General features: G+C 39.2%; 1 protein-coding gene across 2 annotated transcripts in view; it reads right to left on the bottom strand.

Moving 5' to 3' along the window:
* Positions 1-21,465, bottom strand: part of LOC121811739 (sodium/potassium-transporting ATPase subunit alpha-1-like) — a 63,172-nt gene that overhangs the window by 7,901 nt on the left and 33,806 nt on the right. The window contains exons 1-10 of one of the 2 annotated variants that reach the window (XM_005937312.3): positions 8,818-9,001; positions 8,196-8,306; positions 7,543-7,602; positions 4,333-4,434; positions 4,095-4,196; positions 2,745-2,858; positions 2,319-2,453; positions 1,949-2,066; positions 968-1,236; positions 567-875 (exon numbers count right to left, since the gene is read on the bottom strand). In XM_005937312.3, coding sequence (XP_005937374.1) covers positions 567-875; positions 968-1,236; positions 1,949-2,066; positions 2,319-2,453; positions 2,745-2,858; positions 4,095-4,196; positions 4,333-4,434; positions 7,543-7,602; positions 8,196-8,306; positions 8,818-8,829 — 1,332 coding nt within the window. In that variant the 5' untranslated portion in view covers positions 8,830-9,001. Of the gene's footprint in view, positions 1-566; positions 876-967; positions 1,237-1,948; positions 2,067-2,318; positions 2,454-2,744; positions 2,859-4,094; positions 4,197-4,332; positions 4,435-7,542; positions 7,603-8,195; positions 8,307-8,817; positions 9,002-21,465 lie in introns of those variants that run through there. The other variant, XM_014338426.2, reaches the window with a different exon arrangement.

The following is a 21,465-nucleotide window of genomic DNA, read 5'->3' as shown; positions in this document are numbered from 1 at the left end:
GGGTTAGTAAAATAGGTTTATCATCACATCCCATCCCTTCTTTATAACAACATATTGAAAATGAGAATTGATGTGTACACAACTGTATTTAGGTAATCTGTTGCTGAATTACATCAAAAATATGGCAATCACATGGTTGTGGATGTAATTTACTAAATTGGATAGATGATTATGGAGACCATGACTGAGACGAAGACTATTATACATCTGTATATTTAAAACAGACTTTAATTATCTTGAGTGGTTTCATAAAGATTTGTAGTGCTTTTTGGCTGCATTTGTATCTGGTTGAATCCCAAAAGTTTCAAGCCAAACGATAATACTTCAGGACTTCCCACATAGTCACTGATTCCCAGTATTCATTGGGTATACTATCAAACTCAGGAAAGAGGGGTAATAAGCATTGTCTTTGTGTACAACCAAGGGTATGAGAACTTGTTACATGGAAAACAAATGTTTCTGATTTGTTTCTTCAGATGCATTATTTGGATGGGAAATTATTTGGAGTCTTTGTTGATGTTCACGATGGATGAACTAGAGCAGTTTTACAGATGAAAATTTCTCACCTTCAGAATGGGAACGTTGCTCTGGTCAGCCAGGAAAACGGCACGGTTGCAGAGTCCGGCGATTCTGGACAGATTAGCCCAGGTGGCAGAGCTCCTGTCAAAAGAGGTACCGCTCTGGTTCTCAGTGGTGTCGGCCTCATGGATCTGGTTGTCAAACCACATGTGAGCCACGGTCATTCTGTTCTGGGTCAGGGTGCCGGTCTTGTCAGAACAGATGGTGGAGGTGGAGCCCAGAGTCTCGACAGCTTCCAAGTTCTTCACCAGGCAGTTCTTCTTGGCCATACGCTTAGCAGTCAGAGTCAGACACACCTACAGACAATTTAGGTTTTAAGAACCACAGTCTTTTTGTATCAATAAATATAAGGTATTTAAAAGGAATGCCATTAGACACCAAAACTCACAGTGACAGTAGCCAAAAGACCTTCTGGCACGTTGGCGACGATGATACCAATAAGGAAGATGACAGCCTCCAGCCAGTTATATCCAAGGATGAGAGAAAGGATGAAGAAAGTTACTCCCAAGAACACGGCCACTCCAGTGATGATGTGGATGAAATGCTCGATCTCAATGGCAATGGGAGTTTTTCCGCCCTCTAGACTGGAAGCCAGGGTGGCGATGCGGCCCATGACGGTATTATCACCAGTGTTGATGACGATTCCTCTGGCTGTGCCTGAAAAGAGAAGACAGACTGATTCCACTGACTTTTCATTTGGCTTTTGTTAGGTTTTGTATTGTTGATTGTCATTTATGCTTAGAAATATTTAACCATATATGCTTAGAGGTGTATAATCAATTGTGTAGTGATAGGATGTGTGATCTTTAACAGGCTACAAAGGCTTGGTGTGAATTCCACACTGGAATACACACCTACATCCTAGGAGCATGAGAGAGGTCGTACCTTGTTTTATTGTTTTATGGTAGGATAAACGTGGCTGTATCTGTTTTAGGCTAAGTGCCTTTTGTTACACACACACACACACACAGTATTCTTTGTTCAATTCAATTCAATTCAATTTTATTTATATAGCGCCAAATCACAACAAAAGTCGCTTCAAGGCGCTTCATTTGTTCACATGTATACCTATGTAAGATGTTATATGTTAATGACCCTATGCATATTCATGTAACCACAGTAAAAGGAGTGCTATGGGGAACCTGGCTGAGAGTCTGATGGAGGTCAAGTGGTGGGACGACACTTGGCTCCAGGCAGGTCTCCCTCATGCATGAGTAACAAGAAGAACTTCGTGTCTTGCTTGCTGTGTAATTATATTGTCTTCAACGTTCCAGCGAATAGGTTCAAGCTACAAACCTATCAGCTTTTACTTGAGATCATTAAGCTTATGTTTTCTCTTTAGACAGTAAATCAATTTTTGTGTCTGTACCTTCAACACAGTTGGTGGAGAAGAAAGTAATGTTCCTGGTTTCCAGTGGGTTTTCATGGGAGAATTCTGGAGATCGAGTCTGAGGCTCTGATTCACCAGTCAGGGAGGAGTTGTCCACCTGAGGAATGAAAAAAAAAGAAACAAACATGTTAACAGGGTCAGCAATAAGCTGTGATTGCTGACCAGTGGTGATGATCAGGTGATGCACAAGGGTGGAGGACTGAGGTTGATTTTGCCACTTCAAGAATGAAAAATTACTCAAAAACTATAACACATAAAATAAGATTTATATAAATAAAACCATAGCTGTCAAACCCCCACTCTAGAAAAATGTATGGTGTAATTAACACAAGTATTTGAGTTAAAGAACCTTGCAGCCGTGAGCAGAGACAACTCTGAGATCAGCAGGAATTCGATCTCCTCCTTTCACCTCCACTAAATCTCCGAGCACTACATCCTCAGCATTGATGCTCTTCTTCTCGCCATCACGGATAACCAGGGCTTGCTATAAAAATCAAAGATATTTTAGGAAATTTTAGGGAACACATCAAGCATACCTAGATATGTCAAAAGACACATGAATATGTATTTTCTTTCTTTTCCCATCAACAAAAAGTCAGATGAGTGATGGTAAAAATGCATCATCATTGTTGTAATACTGATGAAGAAACGCTACTCCTTAGAGTTGTGCAACTAGTACTGTTGGGTGTTACCGCCGGGAGGCTACCAAGCAAAATGATACAAAAACAGTGTGTATAAATGAACTGTTACATTAGCTTTTCTTTTTGTGTCTCACCTGTGGGACCAAGTTCTTGAAGGACTCCATGATCTTGGAGCTCTTGGCCTCTTGGTAGTAGGAGAAGCAACCGGTGATGATGACGACAGCAGAAAGCACAATACCTAGGTACAACTACATTAACAGAGAAGGCGCAGTTAGGTCATCTTTTGTGTTATACATTATTTATTTAACATCAGAGTTGGGGAGTAACGGAATACATGAACCGGCATTACGTATTTACAATACAAAATATGAGTAACTGTATTCCGTTATAGTTACAGTTAAAAAAAGTGGTATTCAGAATACAGTTACTTTGTTAACATAAATGGATTACACGGTGGTCTTTTTCTGTTTCATATGCTAGTCTATGCCCTCTTTATTTTTGGTAATTCCACGCCGGTGGAAACCCAAACAAAACATGCATTAAGAGGCTCTAATGCCTGTGTCTCAATCTTGCAGCCCATGTCACCCCTACTTGCGGCCCACATAATAGCATAAAGAAATATTTTTTAAATTATTAAAAAAATTATTTAATATGAAGGCAACAGGCAGTGTTACAGACATAGCCCTAAAGAATGTAGCCTCATGAGCAGTGTAGTCTGTGCTGCAGGGAGAATGGACTGCCATACCTGTTATGTGTCTGTGAGCGCAAGGAGGGAGAAAAAGAAGAGTGGAAAAGTACGAGTTGTCACCGACCAGAAACGGGAGTTGGAAGCATGTAACTATAATAATAACCACTGCAGCAAAAAAAGAGTACCTGACTAGCCCAGTTGTAAATTTTCTATTAAGACTTGACTGTACACCGTGTTCGTGTTTTCCTCCAAAACAATAAGTTCCGTTGGAGCAGCCTTTCAACGCCTCTCTCTCTCTCTCGCTAGCAAAGCTGACCGGAACAACAAAGTAAAGCTAATTTTTGGCTATGAGCCAGTCACAGAGCCCAATGTATTAGCCAGAGGTCCCTTTACTACGATTTGGAGCCGCGGACCTGTTTTATATAAGCACGGAATAGTTTTCAATACAAGACCGCTGCAAAAAGTGAAGCCTTACATAATGTCCACCCTACTGTTACTCATTTTATGTTAAGATTCAAAAATCTAGTTGATATTGGTATTGGTATGGCGGGTAACCAAGTAATAGTCATAAATCACAGAGCAATAGTACATACATGTAGTTGTAAAAAGCATGATAATATATTAAGTAATCCAAACTATTCAGAATACGTTATTCTCACTGAGTAACGTAACGGAATATGTTACAAAATACATTTTGGGGCATGTATTCTGTAATCTGTAGTGGAATACATTTTTAAAAGTGACCTTATCAACACTGTTTAACATACAACAATCTAGTTGAAGACGTTATTTTTACGTTATCATTTGCAGGTTCATCTTCTGAGGCAGCCTGGATACCATAAGCCAAGAAGCAGAGGATGGCACCAATCCACAGCAGCATGGAGAAACCACCAAACAGCTGGAAACAAGAGGAAATAACAATCAGGCTTTGCTGGTTGTACTGGTTTACAGTGACACAGACTTAATTTGCATTTCTACTATTTGGATATTCCACCACAGGTCCGGTTTGCAAGGGGAGGATGTTTGACTCTTACCTGTTTGCAGAACTTGACCCATTCAGGTGTCGTAGGAGGAGGTGTGAGGGCGTTGGGGCCATCTCGGGCCAGGATCTCTGTTGCTCTGGAGGAGGAGAGACCCTAAAAAGAACGATAAAGGTAAGAGGAAAGGTTAAGCTGTGTAAAACCTGATATGAAAATGTGTGATTCCAGTTTTTCCCTTGTTCCTAAAAAGTTTTTAATCTTTGCTGACTTAAGGACAAACATAATGAAGAAGAAGAACATTTCAGTTTAATACGTACAGCATTTAAATACAAAGAAATGGTGAATTAAGGCCTAATGGAAAACCAAGAAGAAAAAACAACCACAAGCCGAAATACCTCAGTAATCTTAAAATTACAGCTTCCTCTCCTTAAGAACAGACAACAAGAGAAATCCATGTTTATGGGAAATCAAGTCTTGTAATTAACAGTGGGCGCGAAGACTACCAAGTGATCAGGTTGTGTCTGTTTCTATGAAATCCTCTGAAGAAATACGGGGATTTTTTTTACTACTATTTTCTTTGTTGGCAGAGTCAATAAAGCCCGTTTCCCTATATGAGTGAAACTGTTCAGACAGGTCAGATTCCAGGAGATAATCAGCCTCAAGCAATCATTAGGTGGGTCCGTATTGGTGTGTGAAAGTGCATTCTGTGTGTTTATCTGTAGCTTGATGAAGATCACATGGAGCTACTATTGAATAGTATCCAAGTCTGCCTTTTGTAGTGTGGTATGTATTGACACTTTAAAGGTCCAGTTCACCATCTGTCTAACCTGTTAATGTAACTGCCTGTAACTTCACTTGAGTTGTTTAAAAAAAAAAAATCTTCTTCATTTCCACAAGTAATCTGGGACTATAAAGACAATGTATTTTGTTTGTGCCACATGTGGCATTAAAAAGAGTCAAGAAGCAAAGCCTGGGATAGGCTCCAGTCTCCTGACGACTGGTTAAACAGAAAAGAATGGATGGATGTTACTTTACAGAGACAATAATCCTCTACCAGCTTTTATTGGAATGAATGAAGGCAGGAAGCTAATTACAAGTAGGCTAAAGAAACAAATAGCTAAGTGCCACATAGCCCATGACTCAATCTCGGGCTCCTTCTGTCCATGTGTCAAAGTGTCGTTGGGCAAGTTACAGAATCCCAAGTTTACCCCCGATGTACCTATCAGAGTGCGAACATGTTGACATGTTAGATAAAAGTGCTTAGTAAAGATAGAAGCACTGTATTAATATGTGTGTGACTGGGTGAAAGCAGTTTGAATGCCCATATTAAGTAGAAAGGTGCTCGATAACAGTGTTTCCCAACCAATGATCAGGTGTGTCGTGGAATATTACCTGGTTCCACCTGATTAGTACTCTAAGCGTCCGGCGTGAGTAATGGGCAGAGCAATTACATTCTCTTCCACTAGAGGGCAGTACAACTACCTGCTCTAATTGAATGGGTTGTCAACTGCCAGTAAAACAGAAGAAGAAGAAGAAGAAGAAATTACATAATAGTCATGCTCTGAGTGAAAGAATGCAATGCGTAATAGCAACAGAAAAGTACTCAATCTGACCTGGGTCTTGGAGAAAATTCCAACCCAGACGACGCCCCTAGCATGAGTAGTGGTTATAAGAAAGCAAACTATACTGGGGACAAACTGAGCCAATTCCGCTATACCTGGTGTGCGGGGAAAAATGATCAATATGCTTTTTGTGACATTTTTGCTTGGTGGTGTGCTGTGTGATTTTTCTAATGTGATATATGTACCGTGGCTCCAGAAGGTTGGGAAACACTGCTATATAAGTACCAGTCCATTTGACAAAGTAAACTAAACTGTTGCCTGTCCTGAGTCATGTGCTTATAACTAGGGAAGGATTGATCCGATATACAGTATCTGTATCAGTCTGATCCTGATCTAAATTACTGGATATCGGGGAGAAAAAAAAAAGTAATCCGATCCATTAAATATCACAAAAACATCTCACAAAACTTGCAACATGGCGTAACCCACGTAGTGAAATAGCACATCGGAGCAGTATGCGTCACATGATAGAGTGACTGTTGTGTGCGAGACCTGTCAGGGGTCTGGAGTTCACACTAAAAGCATTTTGGAGCCTCGCTATGTGCTGCCAAACCAGGTGTACCAAGGTAGGTATCCCTGACAAAATTCGTACCTCTTGCGTTGCGAGCATTCGCTGGGCACGGAGTGCCGATCCAGTTTTTTCTGCCTCCATTACAGACAATTAGACGTGGAAGTAGTGATGTTTTAGTTTTGTGAAAAAGTGAAAAATGAGTGTTGTAACAGTACCATTCACTTTGAGGGTTACAACAGAAACATATATATTTATTGTTCTCATGTGGTATCGGATGGGATTATTTTAACAAATAAAGGACATTTTATCTGATAAATAGATGTAACTTTACTGTATAAAGAGCTAAAACCTTCAAAGTTTTAGGACTAGTTAGTCATTATAAGCATTTGTGAACTAAAAATGAAGAATGTGGGATACTCTTGGTCCATGATTTAGGCAGGGGGGGAACATATTGTGGCAGGATCAGCCTGATATTATTTGTATCCCACTATAACTTCACTGTATAAGGAGCTAACATCTCCAAAATTTCAGTATTTAGTCGTTATTAGAAGTGTTTGTGAGCTTCAAATCCAGAATGTGGGATAGTGTTTGGGATATGAGTGTCGTGAGAAGCCGTGTTTGCATTCATTTGCACTGCTTTCCACTCTGGATGTCTATTTATGTTAAGCTTTAAGTATAAAAGGGTCCATTCTTTTTTTCAGAACCAAAGAATTTTTGAAATCTGCATAAAATTGCATTTTAAATTAATTTTTGAATATTACTTTAAATACTTACATTTAAAGTTCTGCTAAAAGTTTAAATAAAAAGATTAGTATTGCTGAACTGCAAAATATTTTGGGTGTAATAGAATAGCTTTAGTGTTTTGTTTTTTACAGTTTTTAAAGTTAGCATGAACTTAAAAAAACAGTTTTATTGATTATAAAATAGACTGTATAGGATTCATATCGGTTTCTGCAGATATCCAAATTTATGATATCAGTATTGGTATCGGACATTAAATAGTGTTTTTGTGTCACCTCTACTTATAACCTCATGTTGGACTATGAAATCCTCCTTGACCTGTGGGATTATCTTCTAAAAAAACACACTTCTAAAAAACTAGACACCCACAAGCCCGTCTGAAGTGCTCACCCTGGTTAGGTCAGTTCCATATTTCCTGATAAGTTCTTCCAAGGTTAACCTGTGATCATCCTATTGAGAGTAGGAGAGGAAAAACAAAGAGATTGAGAAACATTGAGTAAAACAAGCCAAAATCCCACAGGCAGGCATGCATTTTATTACATGTGTTTTATTATGTGAATGTAGCAGCAGAAAATTGCTGTTTGCGCATGAAGGATGAGTTGATGTGATCTAAGGAACCACAGAATACAACAACAACAGAGCCTCTCACTCACTCAGCATTAAAAACCAATCTAGATAAACATGACTTAGAAGGTAATTATAGCTGACAGCATCTTAATAACATGGGAGTGTACGTCCAGCAATGTAAGCAGCAATCTTCATGAAATATGGCTCAGACACCTACATCTCATGAGACCAGCAATGAGGCCAAAGCAGAGGTTTGCCTCAGCCGTGACTGCATCATTGCTGTGGCCACTGGCAGCAATCGAGTGACTGTCATTAAAGTTCACGAACGTTTATTCAATGCCTTTTTCTTTCTGTGACACAGTCAAACTATTTATCAGTAGTTTTGTATGCTTAAAATTCTCACTTTTCTTACATGACATCAAGCCAGTCAAGTTACAGATGATCACAGAGCGGCTGCACGTGAGCTGAGTACTCACCAGGTCCACTTCTTTCTTCAGCTCATCCATGTCCTTCTTCTTTCTAGCCTTCTTGCTTTTCTGTCCTCCATTTTCTGACGTTGCTGCCAGCTTGTAGTTATCCTTTCCTTTCTGGAGAGAAGAAAGTGGCACAAAATGTGGCATTAATAAAACTGAACATATGTGGGGGAAATTGCCTTGAAGCTTCCTCTTCTGTTGTGCAAAAATAAGAGCAGAAAGTCAGGTCAGCTGTCCTGTTCAAACATGCTCTGACACCGGTGTTAATAACTGTTAGAAGAGCGAAATTCTTTAATCTTGATCCAGATAATCTTGGGTTTATAATGCTGCCAAAGCTGTAAAAATAAATTTAAGTTAGAAAAAGGAGAACTGACATTAACACGAAACGATAAATTGAGCCCTGTGAGATCTAGGTTATCTCTGATGGTGACTCCAAACCTAGCCCCAAGAATAACCTCATGATTTGGAAAAGACAAGAAGTATTTTTGTTTTATCTCAAAAGAAATTCTATTTCTTTATCAAAATAACCAAAATTTAGACTGAGCTCAAACCTGAAAAGAAATGCAGAACCTAATCTTAAGGTAAGTTTAAAGGCCAAAATCAGTGACAAAATTTCAGTACTTACTCCAAATCCCATGATTGTATTTCAAGTCTAACAGCAGTCAATCTTCCTGCCTTACAAGTCAAACTTCCCTCCTCCACTTCTCTCTCTCACACCTGCACTGTCTCTTTCACTCCCTTGTCTTCCACCCTCTCCAGAGCAGGGACGATGGGTGGCATCAGTTTGGCACACCTTTATACCTGACCTGGTGGAGCCGTGGCTGGGCAGGGCAGGACCATGTGGGGTTAAAGATCACTCAAACCCTATGTGTTGCACAAACTGCCTCCTGTCTTCCACTTGACTTTCACCCCTCATTCTGCCATTATGAAAACAATTTACATTTTCTTGCTCATTAATTTTACCTGAAGCGTTTATGTGTTTATGATGTCTCCACCCGCTTGAGGTTGAGAAACACTGGAGTGAATCCAGCTATGAAGGTGACTTATTTCCTCAAATCTTCATTAACAATGGCTGAAAGTAGGGACTTGATGCTTAAAATGGACTTTTATCTTGTGAGGGTGCAGGTGAAAGGAGAAGTAAACTGGTGCACATAGCACAGATACAATTTGGATTGCAATGGAAGTAATCCAGTGAGCCTGAAGCTTTCTGAACTTCCCTTATGAAAAAAAAAAAAGATCGTCCAATTCATTTCAAGGTTGCATTACTTTAAGAAAGGGCTGCTCTACAATGCCTTTTACTATGCTAAACCACCGTGTTTAACATAAAATGCTGAATGCCTTGGTTTGCTGCCTGCTACTCCCTTACATTAACTAAAGCCAAAAACCATTTGAGACTTTTTCTGCTTTCACACACTGTTGCATATCAACTCATAATAGCTGTAGCTCACCGCAGTACAGTCAAACCCAGGATAGGATATTGGTTTGTGGTGTAGTGATCTGAAAGTCATCGGGATGCTAATGAACAAAATGTGCCCGTCATGTCAACACCCAGAGATACCTTTGTCTCAACGACATATGATCACACCTTCTATCCAAAAACACGAGCACACACATTGGAAATTAGTGTTTAGACTTTCATTTGCAGAGTTTGTACATGTGGATGCTTGAGTCTTTGGGATGTTCACCCCCCACACGGAAATTATGCAATTCTTGCATCAATAAAACCAAAACAGTGAACCATGATTGAGCCTAAGTGGCTCCCTCAGAGATTTTATGGAGATAATGTAGGTTTTAGCTCTGCAATTAAGGCATTATAGGCTCTTGTATAACCCTAAACAATCCTCTGTCATACACAAACAACATGGGAGCTGAAAATGTAAAACATGGCCTTTAGAACGTTACTGTACTACCAACTACATGAGAGTTAACATGAATATTATTAGGGGAAACACCAGCAGCAGAGGCACGGGGTCCAAGCAATTTAAAAGACACTGAAGTGCTAGATTTTAAAAAAAGCAGCAATGTGAACAGCTGTACTTATGCTTAAGAAAAGTGATTAAAACGGAAGCCAACTTTGCAAAATATACAGTACAATGGGTATAAAGCATTCATGATGCAGATTCACATAACTGTAAAGACACATGTCCAGAAATTTAAAAAAGTGTGTGCAAAAATGTACATGCAAATGCATAAATATAACCTCTTAAAGTGTTGTAGAGAAACAGGTCAACGTACAGAACTGTGTAAACGTGTTGAGCCACCATTCATTTCTTTATATTTTACTTCCAAGCAGCCAGGCTTGCTTGCTGGAGGTCTTTCAAAATTTGTCTTTGGAGAGTTTTTCCCTCATTTTGAAACCAGTGAGAAAAGGCCTAAGTATGCCACATTCCACAAGAACTGGAAAATCAGTGGGAATATGTCTGATGGAGTGATGAATCCAAATTTCACATTTTTAGTTCAGACTGGAGACAGGTTCAACAGTGAGTGTCTACAGTCTATGAACAATGGTGGAGGCTCTGTCATGGTTTGGGCTGTATTTCAGTCAGTGATGTTGGAGATCTTGATAAAGCTAAAGAATTATGAACACAGAAAAGTACCATCAGGCTTTCATTCGCCATGCAATACCACCATCTGGAAAGGATTTGATTGGCAATGGCATAATTTTTCAGAATGACAATGGCCTCTGGAATACTTCCCTAAATTTTTATGTAATGTAACATTTCAATGTAACGATTAATGTAACTATTCAGGATTTGTGAATAGGAGAGCCAAGAATTTAGACTGGCCATTCCAGATTCCTACCATCACCTGGATGTATTGGCTTAAAGCATCACAATCAGCAGAAATGAGCTTCCTCCAAAGGGTAACTGGGCTTAGGCTAGTGTGAGGAGGTAATCCAGGAGGGGCTCAGAGCAGAGCTGCTGTTTCCCCACATTCGAAAGAGCCAACTGAGGTGGTTTGGTGATCTGACTGCAATCCATCCTGAACTTCTCCTAGTGAGGTGTGAAGTGTCTACCCAGGAGAGCACCAGGGAAGACCCAGGACTTACTGGAGAGATTATATCTCTCAAATGGCGTTGGAATACTTCCTTCAAAAGATGCTTGCCATCAAGCAAGCATTCAGGAGTGTGCATTTAAAGAATTTCTTATGTCAGAGGGATTCAACACTGGGCTTGAATACACACTAAAATCTACCCTTGAAAATATAGCAAAAGGGTCTCAAAGTTCCCTAAACTGAGACTAAACCTGGATATGCAACATGTAAATGAGTGCGCTATAAAGTCCTGACTGGGGCAAGAAAGTTAACATTAAGCCGTCTATAGTAGTGCCAACATACTGACTGCCTACATGGACTATCCATCCATTCGCTTATCCTTTTCAGGGTCACGGGGGGCGCTGGAGCCTATCCCAGCTGTCATGGGGCGAGAGGCGGGGTACACCCTGGACAGGTCGCCAGTCTGTCGCAGGGCCAGACAACCATTCGCACCTAGTGACAATTTGGATTATCCAATTAACCTATCCCCACAAGCTGCATGTCTTTGGACGGTGGGAGGAAGCCGGAGTAACCAGAGGGAACCCACGCAAACACGGGGAGAACATGCAAACTCCACACAGAAAGACCCCGGCCTGATGTTGGAATTGAACTCAGGACCTTCTTGCTGTGCGGCAACAGTGCTAACCACCATGCCACCGTGCTGCCACCTGCAAGGACTATAAAACTTAATTTCAGAATAACTTATCATGGCAAAAGGACACTCAAGTGCAGTACACGTACAGACCAGTGATTCTTAAGATTTTGATTTTAGTGCTTTGTCCTCCTCATAGCCACTCCTGCAGCGAGGGTGACAGTCAAACCCATGTTGACATGTGAGAACATTTGCCTTGCTGTCATTTCTACTCCTCCGGAGATGCCTGACAAATATACATACATCTGTTCTTTACTTGAGAAGCTATCATATGATTACAGCCAAAATGTGTGACTTGTTTGCTACATCTTATTCCTATTGTAGGCTTCTTCAAGGTTTCTTCAGGACCCCTTCCCCCCGCCCAAGGTCTTGTACAAGACAGCACAAAGCCTACAGATACTTGGAATCAAAAATATCCATTAAATAAATGTGACTTTGTGCAGTTTATTTTTAATTTGATATAAAACATTCACTTGAGGAGTGATGAGAAAAAAGGCACAGACATGTAAAATGCAACCACAGTTGAACCAAATTACAGCCACGGGATAAGAACAGCATGTTTCCCACCCCACTGAGACAGTAAATCCTCGTGCTGTAACAGCACATATCATCATGTATATTTGTTCATCTACAACATGCTCGCAGTCAAATTAACTCTCTATGCATCAAAGGTTAAGGCCTTTAACCTAGCAAAGCCATAGCAAAATTCATGAGATACTTAAACTCTGTGGGAATCTGTATTATCTCATGATGATTAAGATGGGGGCAGACCACCAACTGTATATAAAATATGGACATAACCAACGTGAGCAATCACAAGTTTGTGAAAAACGCAGTTGACAACTGAAAAATTTTGGATCATAGGTCCGACAACGCTGTTAAAAGCTAATGTTGACATGCTTATTTTAGACCAAAGAAAAGCTGTATATTAATTTTATTTATTTATATGTAGTAATGTTTCTTCTGCACAGTCAGGGATTTTAACGTGTGAATATATGGTTACTCATGTGGATACCCAACAAAATGCAGTTTTTGATTGCTTGAGTTAGTCAATTTTTTTAGATCGTCCTTAGAGTATCATGGTCTTATATTAAGTATTATTTTGAAAGATTATTTAGACTTTTAAATATTTTTTGAATCAGAATTATTACTTTCAGTTATTTTAAAATAAATATAGTTTTTTATTAATTTTTTAAAAAATATTTACATTTTTTTAATGATTTTTTTATAATGCAAATTTTGATTGGCAAATATCTTTCCTTACCTGGTTATGTTTTTCAGGGCAAAAATAATAATGACATGACAGATTTTCTCTGAGCTTAAGGCTGTTAAAACATGTAATGTGTGCAGAAACGTCTCCCTGCAGTGTACCCAAATATGAAAACACTGACTAGTAATGCCTTCAATTCCCAAGGGAAAAAAAAGTGATAGCATCAGTATTATCGGCAATGCTTTGTCTTTCCCAACCGTCGTTCCCAAGCTGTGGGGCAGTACAAAGAGGATGTGACATGGATGACCAGGTGAAAAACGATTTAAAATGAAATTAAATGCATCAGATTGTTTTAGGTAAGATAATTAAGAGTTTGCTGATGCTATTGCACCGACTTTTATTTTTTAAGGTAAAGACTGTAAAATAATAAAAGAGATATAATAAAGAAAATAGATAGAAAACATGAACAATCACACAACACCAATGAGCAAGCACGCAAAAGTGGGAAGGAAAAACTCCCTTTTAACAGGAAGAAACCTCTGGGTCAGGGACAGGCAGCCATCTGCCACGGCCTGTTGAGGGAGACAGGAAAAAAAGACACACTGTGGAAATGACACAAATACTATCATAAAAACATTCAGGCCTAAACAGAGCAACCACAATATACATCACCAAGACCCAATCAAGCTGCTACCAATACCATTGAAAAATAAGAACTTTACACTGAATGTGAGAAAAGCTAAATTATTTCTTGCTGAAGAAATGAGCTGGAAGTGACAGCCGAGTCTCACTCATGCCATAACTCAGTACTTCAGAGCACCGCCACCAAAGCACACATTGCACCTAAAGGAGTCTTGACCAAACAGAAATAACTGACACCCCAGAGATAAGAACTGGCTGTACCTTTATAACAATATTATAAAATTGTAATGAGCTTTTAACATGAACTTCAAAGACAAGTAAAGATACTAAAAAGCCCAGCTGGATTACAGATTTCAGTACATTATACCAATGGTTCCCAGAAGGTAGGGTGGGAACACTGTATTGGGACAGCCAGGTGAATAATGTTGTTAGGTTTAGGTTAGGTTGTAATAACACAGTTTTTATGATTTTGTCTCTGTACATGACATCAAGGTGGACTGCAAATAACACAATCAACATGCGACTAAAGTGCAGGCTTTCAGCTTTAATTCAAGGGTTTTAACCAAACTATTTCAGAGCCCTAAAAGTAATTTCACAAACTATTTTCATAAATATAAGAATTGTTTTTATTCCCTTGCTGCCAACAAACATCATGGTTCCTCTCTTGAGATGCTGTACAGTCACCCACAGTTGCTGCTTGTTTGCCGGTCTTGCTGCATTTAGTTTTGTTTAAAGGAACTGAAAAGCAGCTGTGTTGAGTTCAGATCAGGTGACTGAGTTGCCCATTGAACAATATCCCCTTTCTTTGCCCTCAGAAAACATTGGGTTGCTTTTGCAGTATGATTTGGGTCATCATCGATTTGCAGAAAGTATAGATTGCATGTCATATCATTTATCAGCGCTGTGCACCTTGTTGTAAACCTTGACAAACCTGTAGACCCTGACAGTGATACTTTGTCAGATGTTGTGAAGTTGTTTTTCTTCACCATGGAAATACTTCTGTGATCATCCACTTCCTAGACTTCTTCTGTGGTCTTTAAGGCCTTTTGATGTTGCAGAAGGTTGAATTTGGCCACTTTCACTTCCGCTTACATCACTTTGGAGTGAAGAGCTACCAAATGCAATTTCAACGCTTGGAATCAACTCCAACTCTTTTATCTGTAGCCACTAATCAGAAGGTCGGTGGTTCGATCCCAGGCTACCTCCTGGCTGCATGCCAAATATCCTTGGGCAAGATACTAACCCCAAGTTTGCCTACTGGTGGTGGTCAGAGGGCCCGGTGGCGCCAGTGTCCGGCAGCCTCGCCTCTGTCAGTGCGCCCCAGGGCAGCTGTGGCTACAATGTAGCTTGCCATCACCAGTGTGTGAATGTGTGTGTGCATAGGTGAATGACTGAATGTAGTGTAAAGCGCTTTGGGGTCCTTAGGGACTGAGTAAAGCGCTATACAAATGCAGGCCATTTACCATCTGTATAACTGGTTCTGGAATAGGCAATAAGTCTCACCTGGTCATGAAACTTCTTATTAGCCAGTTGACTAGTAAAGAAACCATGTCTGTAATTCATAAACAGTTAATGCAAGTTAGATATTTTGAATTAAAGCTGAAAGTCTGCACTTTATTAACATTGTGATTGCTTGAATTAAAATCCACTGGGGTGGTACACCGAGTCAAAATGAAAAGTATTGAGTAAAAGTAAGTTGAATTTAAATATTAGTTTTACTTTGCCAGCATTTAAGAGAAAACTTCTTAATGTTAAGACAGCCTGACATACTCCCAGTAGGACTTAATAACTCCTAAAAGAGACTTCACACACATACTCAAAATTTCCATCTTAGGTGTTTGTCTAAAGCTTGAAAAAGGAGGACTGTAATTTATTCTTGGTGTTTAGAATTTAGCTCAGCATGTGCATTTTTAGGTTTCAGTTTTAGCAGTAATTTTGGGTTGCTTTTGATCAAACAGACACAGAATGGCCAATTTTCACAGAAAAAATGAAAATTTAAGTACGGAACAGAAACATGCTATATAGCCTCAGACATAAATGTTTCTTTGCAGAGAGTAATTCCAGATGAAGAAGTCAGAGACTCTGTGGACACGCTGGGATATCTGTGCCAAGGTCAACAAAAGAGAAAACAGACTCTTGTTGAGGCTGCCATGAATGAAAGGAACAAAAACAAAAAACAACTTTTTGTCTCTCTTGGTTTCCACTTCTTCTCCTCTCATACAAATATATAAAAAAAAAACAAATGAGGTCAGAAAAAAATATATGGATATGAAGCTAAATGCTGCATATTTGTTTTCTGTCATCAAACAGAGGACTACTGTTATAAAAAAAAAAACAACCTTTGCCCTAAATTAGTTGTACTAAATATGATTTTGTTTAAATTAGAAGCCTGCCATTTTAGCAAACTAATAAGTACTCAAAACTGGACTGTACTTGGTCCCATCACCTTAATAATTTTTTTAGTCTTTATCAGAACGTTAAAAAACAAATAAACAGTCAAAGTAGTTTTCTTAATCTTTTTTTAATCCCATCACTTTAGTTGGCAACATTTTACTTTTTAAATATTTTTGTCCATGCATCACAGCTCCCATTCATATGTTAAACACTACTATTTATAAGGTGCTCCTCTGTGAATAGTTTACCTGGTAAGTAGTAAATAAATAACTAGAGTTTTTTCTAGTAAGTCTTTCATCTCTAACTGCAGCTGGTAGTCTTTGGTCTACTTGACATTTTCAGTTAATTTATTGGATCAGTTCTCTACCTCCTACAGGTTCTTGTTGGAGTCCCTCAGCAGAACTAGTGCCTCCAGAAGAACACCACAAAAAGGATTATTGCTGCCAGATATAGTCCAAGATGGTGTTGAAGTTTGTCAGACCACATTTGTCACCAATATCAAAGAATGACATAACATCAACATGACTGGCAAAGAAGCCAGTAGGACAAAAACAAGATGGAAAGAAATGAATCAAGTTGATTATATGAATGAGGGGATTTTCTGATAATAAACTGATTGAGGATGGTGTAAACCAGACTCTCAAATATGTAGATGTATCACTGTAAAAGTGAAACATTTTCATCAATGAAGATACAGAGGTTTAAAACAAGGTGTAAAACCTGGGGCAAATGCTAGACCAAGGAGCCTAGGAATGGCTTATACAGAAAACCCTAAACCTCTAAAAGAGCCAGAAGGGGGAAAAAGATGCTTGGACAGATGAAACCAAGATAAAGAATGAGGGAAAGAGAAAAATATAGAAAAGCAGAGAACAACACCAGATCAAGAAGCATATCACATCATCTATCAAACATGGTGGAAGCAATGTTATGGGATGTGTTGATGATGTGACTTCTGATGGATGCATATTCTTCAATGGTTAAGTCAGTCACCTGAATGAGGAAATTCAAAAACCAGGTCAAATTGTGTATGAATGGAGAAGATAAGGCATAAAACAGAGGGCGTCCACAGCAGTTTCTACACCCAACCATTTACCAGAAGCTTGGTTCCTTGCAGGCCAAGAGAGATGAAAGAATTTCTGAAATCTGTTTGCACCACAACAAAATGCTTGTGTAATTAGTAAACATTCAAATCAGCTGCAGTGTCAGCTAGAAATAGGCCAGCTGACAGATCAAAGTGTAATCAAACTAGGCTACGGCAACGCACATGGCATCCTCTCTGACATGAAGAAAATCCTAAGTGGTTCGGTTTAGCTGCTTTACAAGCTGCCAGATCGTATTCCTGGTACGAGTGGACGTCAGTGGAGAGTAAATTGGATTTGGATTCTCGTCAGTTTCACCCAGGGAGATGATGACAGGGATCATGTAATCTCTGAGAGATCTATGTGTCGTTCATTCAGACCACACAGGCGCACGCACATAGACCCTGCACATCCATTTAATCTGGTTGAGGATTACCCGCTGCAATTAAAGGAATGAAAAAAGGAAGATGGAGGGAGAAAGAGACAGACAGGGTGAGGGATGCATTTTTCTAATTCAGGTTATTGCTATTATTGTATGGCTAAGGTCACTGTCAAAGCTGCAAACAGGCAGTTGAAACTGAACCATGTTGGTACAGAAGTAAATAGGGAATCAATACTTGTCTTAATGATTCTGACAGATTTTTTTCCTTCATGTGTGTTTTCCTAAAGCTTGTGTTAATATTCTTCACAACTTCATACTCATCAAAGTCACAAATACAAATCCTTTAGCACATCAGATGAAGATTAAGGGTTTATTTGACACATTCCTTCATGTGCTTATAATGAGCTTGATGCTGAAACACATCCCATCTCTGATCTGAGGCCAATCCAGCACTATCAGACATGGATTGGCCTCCCCAGAACTTGGACTTAAACATTATCGAAGCAGTGTGGGATCATGTTGACAGAGAACAGAACAAAAGGCAGAAACATCCAGAGAAGAGATTTGAATGTCCTTCAAGAAGCCTGGAGAACTATTCCTGAAGACTACTTAAAGAAATGACAGGAAAGCTGCCTAAGAGAGTTCAGACTGTGTTGAAGAACAAAGGTGGTAACCCAAATATTGACTTTCAAGCTTGTGGAATTGTATAAACTATTAAATACTGTATTTTCACGTGCACTGGCACATGTTTTAATACATTTCTGCACTAATTTTCCATTTTGTAAGAACTCACACCAAAAATTAGATATTTAATTTGGGGTTGATCACAACTGATGACAGAATGTAAAATATCTAATGTACAAATGATTTGAATCTTTTAAAATGTAACCACTGAACAAATAAAATAGAAATTAAAAGCTATGTAAGACTTCTCTTTTCAGCACTGGATGTGACGTTATAGTTTTACATTTCCCAGCACTGTGCACTGTAGTATAGTGGCACAAGGAACTAGTGAGAGAATAAAGGAAGAAAGAGTCACTGTAGGCACTTTCAGCCTGGCTGATCCAAAATCCTGGCAACAGCAACAAAGAGCTACTGTCTGAGCTCACTCTTTCTCACACATTCATGCACACATACTGCAATGTGCAAACCCCAGTGTGGACGCAAGCTAGTTTGCTAACAGACACATACCAAAATGACCACCACATGCAAGTAATGTGCTAGTGATTTTCTTCTCACCACAAGTCTTATGGGTTTTCTGGATGATTTCCTAAAGACTGAAAGACTTCTAAATTCAGGCCTTTTTTTGACAGTTTGGTTAGGTTTGGGTCAACATGGTAACATGGGTTAAAATAGATCCTTTACATAATCTGAGGACACCTATCTGTCTGAAAGCACTGAACGTCTCTTTGGCAAGCTTTGCCCACGTGCCTGCACTTGCAGCTCTAGCTCAACACTTGTCATCTACTGACAAAAAATAACACCTGGAGTTGTGACACTGATGCATCCTGCAGGTAAAGTATTATATAACTGTTGCATCATGGCAGTCCTTAGGTCTTTCAGTCTGTGGTAGCAACATCAGTCCAATGGCTCCTGGACTCAACCTTCTATTTTGGTCATGACTGGAATATTTAAATTCCAGTCATGACCAAAGTCATGGTGTACAAATAAAATTAAAAAAAAAAAGGTAAATGGCCTGTATTGATATAGCGCTTTACTAGTCCCTAAGGACCCCAAAGCGCTTTACACATCCAGTCATCCACCCATTCACACACACATTCACACTAATTCAAATCAGTTTTATTTGTACACCACAACAGCAATCACCTTAAGGCTTAAGGGTTTTTTTTAGTACTTGTTTTGGTCACCATGAAATGTGGCTCTCTACGTCACATCAAGAACCATCATCAGGTAAACCTGCCAATATGTGTGAAAACAAACAAATACGAGCCAATCTCTGTTGTTCTTTGTGTTTAGCAAATTTTAAGCTTTTTGAACACCGCAAACAAGCAAATGTCAGCAAGTGATGATTGTTATTGTGAGCACGTAGACATGTAGGCATGCTGACGTAAATATTTAGCTCAAAGCACCGCTTTTCCAGCGTTTCACCTTCTGCTGCAGAGGGACTAGCACATTTTTCATTACTTTAGTTTGTGTGTTTTAAGGTCTCCCACAATATCTCTGTGGCACCTCTGTCAAAAACTGCTTTTAAAGGTTTGTTTTAAATGCATTGTAGTTAAACGAAGACAGTACATTAGGAATATAAAGTCAAGACTGAGTATTTAATTTAATATATGTGTTATTACAGAATAGCAACATTGCAAATTGTTCAATTAAATTTTTTTCAATTAAATTTTATTTATACAGCTCCAAATCACAACGGCAGTCGCCTCAAGGTGCTTTATATTGTAAGTTAGACCCTACAATAATACTACAGAGAAAACCCCAACAATCATATGACCCCTTATGAGCTAGGGATTTGGTGACAGTGGGAAGGAAAAATTTCCTTTTAAGTGGAAGAACCCTCCAGCAGAACCAAACCAGGCATTTGTTTAAAAGACACAAATTGTGCTCTGCTTTACTAGACAACCACCCAAAGTCAAGTTTATGCCATTGCTGCCCTAAATTAACAGTACTGGTAATTACCAAAATGGAGAAGTCCGGTGTTTCGGCTCAAATTTGGGTATAAAAATGTGAATTCACTTTTTTGTTTGACCAAAACAAAACAAAACAAAAAAACCATAGCAGAATTTCAAAAAGTTGCATCCTGACACCATGGTCTGTTTTTCTCAGCTGTGATGTTTCAGTCATACACAATTCAATCATAGAGTCAATATGCAGTCTGTTTGGGAGTCAAACTAAGGTCAAAAGATCAGGAGATTGGTTTCAGTGAATGTGTTTAAGAAAGACCATCAAATGCTGTTGCTTAACTGTCTGAGCAAATCTTGTGTTTGTCTCAAGAGACTGTTATCAAAAAATAAACATCCAGGGCGCAGGCCTTCAGCCACCTACCTCTGCTGATTTCAGATATAGCTCTAAGTTGTCATTATGCCTTTCCATGGTTGTAAACATGCACCTACTCACTAATTATGGCTGCAGCTACCAAATTAAAATGACATAATTGTTGTCTTAAAACCAAGATTTTGTTTGTGCCAGTTTTGCTATGACAAAGGTTTTGCCCGAAGCAGAAAATGGCTACGCACTGTTGTATGTGTTCAAAGGCATCTCACTTGCAACATATTCGAGACTAAATACATATTAGGTAAAAGATATGTCAAAGTCCTGAACTGGGATGATCACAAAAAGTACAAACTGTGAAAAAGCACATGTTGGAATGCATAACATAGCACTGAGTCATTGCTATCAGCTTCCTTTCAAAAGTCATGCAGCGTTTGTTTCAGCTGTGTGGCAGTGTTTGTTGAGAAAGCTTTAAAAAAAAAAAAAGGAGATTCTTGTAACTGCCTTCCACAGAAAAACTGCCTTCACTTCCCTGAATGACTCGGTCAGTGGTCACCGTTATGTCTGACATGAAAAGAAAAGTTAGTTTCCTGGTTAGCATGGTGGTATGGAGCTAAACACTGTTATCTCATGGCAGGAAGATTCTGGGGTTGAACCTTCAGGTCAGTTTGTGGTTTTCTGTGTGATGCACGTTCTCCCCAGGTATTCTGGTTTTCATCACAAAGACATGCATGTAGGGTTAACTGGTGATTCTAAATTAGCAACAGGTTGCTGGTGTGTACCCTAATCTCAAATACAGGGAGTGCAGAATTATTAGGCAAATGAGTATTTTGTCCACATCATCCTCTTCATACATGTTGTCTTACTCCAAGCTGTATAGGCTCGAAAGCCTATTACCAATTAAGCATATTAGGTGATGTGCA

The sequence above is a fragment of the Haplochromis burtoni genome, unplaced genomic scaffold, assembly GCF_018398535.1.
Source record: "Haplochromis burtoni strain Fernald_Lab_line unplaced genomic scaffold, NCSU_Asbu1 Contig_67, whole genome shotgun sequence".
Classification (NCBI taxonomy): Eukaryota; Metazoa; Chordata; class Actinopteri; order Cichliformes; family Cichlidae; genus Haplochromis; species Haplochromis burtoni.
The sequence above is the reverse complement of the archived record's forward strand: the minus strand, read 5'-3'. Positions and strand labels throughout refer to the sequence as shown.